This window comes from Pantherophis guttatus, chromosome 6 (assembly GCF_059756535.1).
Source record: "Pantherophis guttatus breed Tessera chromosome 6, ASM5975653v1, whole genome shotgun sequence".
In the NCBI taxonomy this organism is placed as follows: Eukaryota; Metazoa; Chordata; class Lepidosauria; order Squamata; family Colubridae; genus Pantherophis; species Pantherophis guttatus.
Genome location: NC_142068.1, coordinates 7,571,063 through 7,580,070, shown reverse-complemented (window position 1 = coordinate 7,580,070; position 9,008 = coordinate 7,571,063). Strand labels below are relative to the sequence as shown.

Genomic DNA, 9,008 nt, shown 5'->3' with positions numbered 1-9,008 from the left:
GAAAGCCGCAAGAGATTCCCGGATAAGAATCGTCATAACCCATCCCTGGCCTGGAGCCTTGGTTGGTGCCATAGCTGAAACCCACCTGGACGCATTTCCAAAATGGAACCACCAACACCGCCACCAAATCCAGCTAGGTGTCAATAATGCACACCAGATCAGTCCTTAACCTTGAAATCTTGTTGAACCCCTGTCAGGTTTCGATGTCATCTCAAATAAATTGCACTCCCAAACAATTAATCTTTGCTGAAATATTCCATTTATTGAGTATGACAGATCTGGCCACGACTTCGTCGTAGCCGATACTAACCCTCTGACCCCCCAAACCCTTCCCTTTCCATTCCCCAATTCTCATCTTCTTATTGGCCATCTTCCAAGTCAGTCTCCCCAGCTTCTGACCTCACCCCACAGGAATGTTCCCCCCTCCCATCCCATCTCCTAGGGGATATTATCTACAGAGAAAATAAGTAGGTGAAAAGTCAAGCCTCGTCTTTTTATGGCAGCATCAGAATGCTGACCCGTCCAATGACTGTTCAATAAACCAGGATTAAGCAATCATATTTCACCCACGCTTTTATTTACTTATTAGATCTTAATAATCTCGCCTGTATTATTTTAATCTCGCCTGTATTATTTTTATAAGTACAACTAGTCCTTGACTTACGACCACAACTGAGCCCCAAATTTCTGTTGCTAAGCGAGACAATCAAGTGAATTTTGCCCCATTTTACGACCGTTCTTGCCACAATTGTTAAGTGTCAATCACAGCAGTTGTTAAGTTAGGAACATGATTATGAAGTGAATTTGGCTTCCCACCGACTTTGCTTGTCAGGCGGTCACAAAAGGGGGTCATGTGGCCCCCCAGGACAGTGCAACCGTCAGCAATACAGTCAATCGGCAAGCGTCTGAATCTCGATCACAGGACTATGTAGAGAGGCTGCAATGGTTATGTGAAAAACAAATCATGCCATTTTTTCCCCCCATGCCATTGTAGCTTCGGTCACTAAATGAACTGTTGTAAGATGAGGACTAGATGTAACTCAAGGTGGTGAACATTATAATTCTTCCTCCTCTTGTCTTCCCCACAATGACAACTCTGGTGATGCGAGTTTGACTCAGAGAGGGTGACTAGCCCAATTTCTATATTTGCTATCATCATCTTCTTTTAATGACCCCATAATAACCTTGAGCGGGACGCGGTGGCTCAGTGGCTAAGACGCTGAGCTTGTCGATCGAAAGGTTTGGCAGTTCAGCGGTTCGAATCCCTAGTGCCGCATAACGGGGTGAGCTCCCATTACTTGTCCCGGCTTCTGCCAACCTAGCAGTTCGAAAGCACGTTAAAAAATGCAAGTAGAAAAATAGGAACCACTTTGGTGGGAAGGTAACAGAGTTCTGTGCACCTTTGGCATTGAGTCATGCCAGCCATATGATGACGGAGACGTCTTCGGACAGCGCTGGCTCTTTGGCTTTGAAACAGAGATGAGCACTGCCCCCTAGAGTCGGGAATGACTAGCACATATGTGCGAGGGGAACCTTTACCTTTACCTTTTTAATCCCTTGAGGGGTGGAGTCTGAGCAACTGAATGCTATGATCCCATAAAATTACTCTTGGGGAATGGGAAGGCATTTTTGAACATCCACTTGACTAAATAGACTTGGTCCTTACAGGTAGTCCTAGACCCATAACAGTTACATTCAAAGTTACAACGGCACTGAAAAACGTGACTTGTGACCATTTCCCCCAGTTATGACCTTTGGCAGCATCTCCACAATCACGGGATCAAAATTCAGATTCTTGACAACTAGGTTCATACTTATGACCATCGCGACATCCCCGGGGATCATGCGATGATATTTGTTGACCTTCTGATAAGCAAAGTCAACAAGGAAGCCAGATTCCCTTAGCAACCAACTTTATCGACTGCAGGGATTCACTTAGCCATGGTGGGAAGTCGTAAAATGGGGCCAAACTCACTTAAACCGCCATCTCGCTTAGTCACAGAAATTTCGGGCTCAAAGAATCCGAGAACCAGCCGTATATTATCCCGGATGGGATTTTGAAATATATGTGGGTACATACATAATGTTATATGTATGTATGTATGTATGTATGTATGTATGTATGTATGTATGTATGTATGTATGTATCAGAGGTGGGTTTCAGCAGGTTCTGACCAGTTCTGGAGAACTGGTAGTGGAAATTCTGAGTAGTTCGGAGAACCGGTAATAATAATTCTGGCTAGCCCCGCCCCCATCTATTCTCTGCCTCCTGAGTCCCAGCTGATTGGGAGGAAATGGGGATTTTGCAGTAACCTTTCCCTGGAGTGGGGGGGGGGGAAATGAAGATTTTACAGTATCCTTCCCCTGCCACGCCCACCAAGCCATGCCCACAGAACCAGTAGTAAAAAAAATTGAATCCCACCTCTGGTATGTATGTATGATGTATGTATGTATGTATGTATGTATGTATGTATGTATGTATGTATTTAGTCATGTTTATGTAGTGTATATTAGAGGTGGTGACCCATTGAGTATGCAACAAAATTTCATTTTAATGTACGCAGATGAGTGCACATTCCAAGTGACAACAAAGTTATCCTCCTCTTCTGTCGAGAAGCCCATAGCGAAGGGAAAAGTCTTCTGCACATGCTCAGGAGCCATCATCGCCTGAGCCCAAAGAACCCCGGCCTTCTTTTCTCCGGAATGTCCCAGCCAGGGCTTTCGCCTGCCGATCAGGGCCAGTGTGACCGCCGAAAGTTTTTAAGAAGATGTTGGAGAACCATTTGTCTGAAGTGGTGTAGGGTTTCCTGCCTGGGCAGGGGGTTGGACTAGAAGACCTCCAAGGTCCCTTCCAACTCTGTTATTCTGTTCTGTTCTGTTCTGTTCTGTTCTGTTCTGCTCTGCCCTGCCCTGCCCTGCCCTGCCCTACCCTACCCTACCCTACCCTACCCTACCCTACTCTATTCTATTCTATTCTATTCTATTCTATTCTATTCTATTCTATTCTATTCTATTCTATTCTATTCTATTCTATTCTATTCTATTCTAATCAAGGAGAGAAGCCACTTAGAACTAAGGAGAAATTTCCTGACAGTTAGAACAACTAACCAGTGGAACAACCGGCCTTCAGAAGTTGCAAATGCTCCAACACTGGAGATTTTTAAGAAGAGATTGGATAATCGTTTTGTCTGAATTGTTTCCTGCCTAAGCAGGGGGTTGGACTAGAAGACCTCCAAGGTCCCTTCCAACTCTGTTATTCTCAAAAAAGAAAAGAAAAGGGGGAGATAGAAAGCAGCGATGCCTCTGAGCCATGGGGAGGGTGGAGGGTCCCAAAAGGCGCTCGTCCTCCCCCACCCCCACCCCCATCCTAGAGGGCTTCCCTCTGCGGGAGGCCGCGAAGCCCCGAGTGGCGGAGCCAAAGAAGAAGAAGTGGGCGGCTCTAATGGGGTCTTTTGCTGCAACTTTCTCTCTCTCTCTCTCTCTCTCTCTCTCTCTCTCTCTCTCTCTCACTCCCCCTCCCTCTGTCCCCCACCCCTCCCTCTCTCCCTCCCTCTCTCCCCCATCCCTCCCTCTCTCCTCCCTCTCTCCCACATCCCTCCCTCCCTCCCTCCCCCACTCCCCCATCCCTCCCTCCCTCTCCCACCCCTCCCTCCCTCCTCCCTCTCTCCCCCACCCCTCCCTCCCTCCCTCTCTCCCCCACCCCTCCCTCCCTCCCTCCCTCTCTCCCCCATCCCTCCCTCCCTCTCCCACCCCTCCCTCTCTCCCCCATCCCTCCCTCCCTCTCCCACCCCTCCCTCCCTCTCCCACCCCTCCCTCTCTCCTCCCTCTCTCCCCCACCCCTCCCTCCCTCCCTCCCTCTCTCCCCCATCCCTCCCTCCCTCTCCCACCCCTCCCTCTCTCCTCACTCTCTCCCCCATCCCTCCCTCCCTCTCTCCCCCACCCCTCCCTCCCTCCCTCTCCCACCCCTCCCTCTCTCCTCCCTCTCTCCCCCACCCCTCCCTCCCTCCCTCCCTCTCTCCCCCACCCCTCCCTCCCTCCCTCTCTCCCCCATCCCTCCCTCCCTCTCCCACCCCTCCCTCTCTCCTCACTCTCTCCCCCATCCCTCCCTCCCTCTCTCCCCCACCCCTCCCTCCCCGGTTGTCCCCGCCCCTGGGCTGCACGCAAAGGCTCCGGAGGAGGACCTTCCCCGCGCCGAGCCCCTGCGCGTTCGGCCCCGGATGCATGACTTCATCCTTCCGCCCCGGGTTTCCTTTATGATGTAGGGTTGTCCCAAGCGCTCCGCTCAGACGCTGCTCGAGGCTGTTGGACGCCGCACGCGCTTCCCTCCCCCAACCCCTTGCCTGCCCGCCCCGGCTGGATCCGCACTGCCTCTCGGAGCCCATCGCCCGCCTAGTCTCGCCCACCCTCGCCAGCTCTTCTTCTTCTTCTTCGCCGCCGCCGCTCCAAACCAAGCTCCGGCCAGGCTACCCTAGAGCGAGCTTTTTCCTATCGTCGGCGCTTGTTTGCTTGCGTGCTTGCTTGCTTTGCCTCTTTCTCTTCCCCCCCGCACCTCTCCATCCCCCGCGCCCCGCCACCATGTCCGAGATCCTGCCCTACAACGACGACAAAGTGGCCCGCTATGGCACCGACTCGGAGGTGGGCGACCTCTCCTTCAGCTGCCGCCTCCAGGACACCAACTCCTGGGGCAACCAATCCAAGCGGCCCCCCAAGTTAGGCCAGATCGGACGAGCCAAGCGAGGTGAGTGAGCCTCCGCAGCAACATCACCCCCGCTCCCCTCCCCTCGCACCTCTCCCCCTTTGGTGGTCGCTGTAGGATGGGGAGCGGGGATTGGGGGTGGGGGGGGAGCCCCGCTCCTCGATTCCTGGGAAGACACGGGGGGGGGGTTGAATGGATGTGAGCCCCCCCTCCCCACTCTCCCCACTTCCCCTGGCTGAGATTCCCCCTCGTTTCCCCCTTGTTATTCCAGCAAGCCGGTCTGATGGGACCATCATCATTTGAATCGGGTTTTAAGTATGGGGTTTGAACATGGTTGTAGAATGGGGGGATTTTCAATTATGCCAAAAAAATTGCATTATTTGAATCTGGTTTTTAAAATTTGTCTTGTATATTGTTTTGTTATGGCTGTTCACCGCCCTGAGTCCTTCGGGGAGAAGGGGCGGTATAAAAATCAAATCAAATCAAATCAAATCAAATCAAATCAATCCCCCCCACCCCCATCCCCAATCCCCGCACTTGGCTGCCGCTGTAAATTTTCCCACCCCGCAGGTGGATCCTGCCTGCCGCAGAAAAGCGGGGAGGGACGGCCGGCTGGATGGCGCTGGGTTTCTTTCCCACCCACCCCCCCAAAATAAATAGATCGCCCCCCCCCGCTTTGAAATTCCCCACGGAATCAAGCGGCTGCTTGATTCCCCACCAGGCCTCTTTGGCGCAGGAATTCTCGGCGCCCCCCCCCCTTCCAGAAAGAAGCCCAGCCGCCCCAACGCGGGTCACTTGAGCGCTCCGACCGCCTCTCTTCCCCCCCCCCCCCCGGAGCCCCTTTGGAAAGTGCAAAGGAGGGGCCCTTATTTCCCAGGAGGGGCTTTTCCCTCTTTTTAATTACGCAAATTTTAATTTGTTTTTTTTTTTTTAACATGATTGGGGTTTTTAATACGTTTGGGCCAAATTTGTTTAATTCGATTTGACTTTGTTTTTAAATTTTGCGTTTATGTATTTTTAAGTGTTTGGCTCTTCACCGCCCTGAGTCCTTCGGGAGTAGGGCGGTATATAAATTAAATAAATAAATAAATAAATAAATAAATAAATAAATAAATAAATGATGATGATGATGATGATGATGATGATGATAATAATAATAACCTTAACAGTTCCTAGGTCCTTGGTTAGGACTCGAGCTGCTGAGCTATTAACCAGCCTCAAAGGCTGTGAATCTCACTAAAGATTAACCAATAAATAATAATAATAATAATAATAATAATAATAATAATAATAATAATAATAATAATAATAATAAGTAATTATGGCCAGCGGGAATTCCATTGATGGGCGCGGGGAGGGGAAGGAGGGAAGGGGGGGGAGGACTCGTAATCTGAGCCTCCCGGAGCCCAAAGCTGCCCGTCTAACACCCCCACCTCCCCTCCCCGGGCCTAAGAGGGCTGGATGGGGGTGGAGGGTGGGGGACCCAGCGCCTCCCGTCCTGACGGTGCGTGTTGGGTTTGTCCTTCCTTCCTTCCTTCCCTCCCTCCCTCCCTCTCCCCCCCCCTTGCAGTGGTCATCGAAGACGATCGAATAGACGAAGTGCTGAAGGGCATGGCTGGGAAATCGCCGTCCGGGGTATAAAGCGGGCACCGCAGCGCCTCTGCACCAGCTGCAGCGGATTTCCCCCCGAATTTTTACAAGCACTTTTGGCTGTGCATGTTTGTTGGGATTGTGGACAAACCAGAAAAGCACGGAAGAAGATGAGGCTGCTGGCGACACCTTCCACCTCCAACGCGACCCCGGCCCGAAGAAGGAACTGATTTTGGGGAGGGGGGGGACACACCGTCATCTATCTCTCTCTCTCTTTCTCTCTCTCCTCCCCTCCTTCCTCCTCCTCCTCCAAGGAGCGCCTGGGGGACGCCGAGACCTTGTCATCCCAACGTTGCCCCCCACCCACCCACCCACCGTTGCCACACACGGGACGATGATGCCCAAGCCCGGAGTTTTCAAACGACCCTTTGAGCAAGAGGCGTCTTTGGGGTGGGGGTGCGGGAGGAAAGGCCGGCCGGGCGGGCTGGCGCTGGGAACGGTGCTCTTGCGCCTTTGAAGGAGCTGTCCATTTCAGCACCGTCGGCGCGCCCAACCCTGCTTCCTTTTCCCCCCCTTTTTTCCCCCCCTTTTTTAATTTGATTTATATGCCGCCCTTCTCCTGAGACTCAGGGCGGCTTACACTGCGTTAAGCAATACAATTCCTTAACGCGCCTGCAAGATTGGGGAGCCCCCCAATCAAGCCCCCCCCCCGACCCGCTTGGATGCACTGCCTGCGGAACCGTCCACCGCAGCCACAATTTGGGGCTATATTTTGTCTTGTCCTTAGCATCTTGCCCCTTCTTTCCCCTCTCCCCCCTTCTCTCACTGACACACACACACACACAAACAGACACAGACTTCCGGTTCACAACAGCAGCAGTTTGCGTCCCCTCTTGGTCTTGGGTGACCCCCCCCATGCCACGATATGACGGTGCTGAGCCACAGGATCGCCCCTAGTGCTCTTAATTTTATTTTGTTTTTATTTTTTTTAAAAAAAGGGGGGGTCTCCTTTAGCAATGCACTTTACGCCTTTCACTTTCTGGGGGTGGGGGTGGGGTGGCTGCATAGCTGACATCTTGCATAGGCATAGATACCCAGATAACAAATACCAGACCCACGCTGTACTCTTCAATATAATAGGTTTCATCGTGTCTGTATAATAGTCCACACTGGTAAACTGCTTCATTTAGAGTTCACTCCTTGATCCCTTATTCCCCCCACCTGTACAAATAAATAATTTTAAAAATAAAAATCTGTTTGCAAAATACCAGCAGTTTGGAAGCAAACTCAAAGCCAGCAGTGCTGAGTGGAAGAAGACAAAAAAAATAATAAAAAGATTCTGATATGGATGGACTATAAGTATAAAAGACAGTGATTATTTTGCTGTCCAGAGACATTTTTGCTCCATCTTTTATGCATGAGCTTCCTGGTCTCGGTGCCACGTCTTGGTGCCACTGGTCATCCCACTATGGCACGCTTCTTTTTAACAGAAAACTCTTCATATTTGTATTTTTATATCTGAATATTTGTTAACAACAATCTGCTAATGTCTAATGTCAAAACGTTGCATCAAAAGATTGTTTGTATTTCTTTTTCCATAAATGGAAAGGCAGACCAGATTTATATGGTGGGTTTCTCATAGGAAGGCAGAGATATTGAAAAAAGTTGGCTCTCTTAATTATATCAGTATTGAACAGGACTTACTGAATGTGTTTTGCACTCATTGTTGACAAGAAATGTATTTAATGAATCTTATACTGTGGTCATGGCTTAGTTGATGGACTTTGACGAATTTAGAAAAAAAAAATATTGCACTGTTTATGAATGTGTCCAGATAACTTGCTGGTTATATGATGCCTCTTTCTTAAAGAGGGGAATATTCAGAGCTGTTTTTAATTTTGTACTTTAGTTTAATTTATTTTTTTTAAGAAGCTTATTGTCTGTTGTGCATGGAAAAAAAAAAAGATCTTTTCAAGAATATACAATGACATTTTATGAAGACAAGCAAAAAAATAAATAAAAGAAAAAAAATGTCATGACATTCTAAGAATGACCCATTGTAAATTTTAATGCCATTTTTCACTGTATTGGTGAACAAAACTCAATGAATAAATACATACATGTATTAAAATGGAAGCATCTGGCTTTGAATCTCTCGTTGGCAAAGATCTCTAGGATGATCTGGAGGCTAGTTGGTAGCAGTGCAAAAATCCTCCTGCGATTTCTCTGTCGATAATGATTCTCATGGAGCTGCTAGACAGAATCTTGCTGAGAACTCTGCTAAGCTCTATCCTTTCCAAGAGGGTTGCTCGGATCCCTCTTGGGCAAACTCTTTGGGGTGTAGGAAATGCGGAAAGAGATCCAGGACTTTTTTGGGGGGAAGGGCACGATATCTCAGCGATGGCAGGCTAAAATCCCTGCAGTTGTTTGATTGGAATGGTAAACAGTAAATGACCTAGTTTTTTTACTTGACAGACAGAAATAGACATTTGGGTTGCTGAGCAGCTTGTGGAAGTTAAATAATTTAACGGAGCCTCTCCAAGGAGCAGCCCTTTCCTGCCTTTGGGAAAAAAGAGAGAGATGGGTCTGACAGAGAAGAAGGCAAAGGGGGGAAAGCTTGGAGGGCCACCCTCGGGAACATGGGAGAGAGGATGCTTGAGCCTGCTGGATTTGGGTGGTTTTTCTACCTACACAAAGGTGAATGGAACAAGGAATGGTCATT

General features: G+C 49.4%; 1 protein-coding gene across 1 annotated transcript; it reads left to right on the top strand.

Moving 5' to 3' along the window:
• The first annotated feature begins 4,237 nt into the window (after window positions 1-4,237).
• Window positions 4,238-8,422, top strand: CAMK2N2 (calcium/calmodulin dependent protein kinase II inhibitor 2). Its single transcript, XM_034441988.3, has 2 exons — window positions 4,238-4,738; window positions 6,267-8,422. The coding sequence occupies exons 1-2, from the start codon at window positions 4,576-4,578 to the stop codon at window positions 6,335-6,337; spliced, it is 234 nt and encodes a 77-aa protein (XP_034297879.1). The 5' UTR covers window positions 4,238-4,575; the 3' UTR covers window positions 6,338-8,422.
• The last annotated feature ends 586 nt before the right edge of the window (window positions 8,423-9,008 follow it).

Bases quoted from the DNA above. Each gene is read 5' to 3' on its own strand.
- CAMK2N2 (XM_034441988.3), top strand. From the start codon at position 4,576: ATGTCCGAGATCCTGCCCTACAACGACGACAAAGTGGCCCGCTATGGC. The intron at 4,739-6,266 runs GTGAGTGAGCCT...CCCCCCTTGCAG, and splicing joins GATCGGACGAGCCAAGCGAG to TGGTCATCGAAGACGATCGA.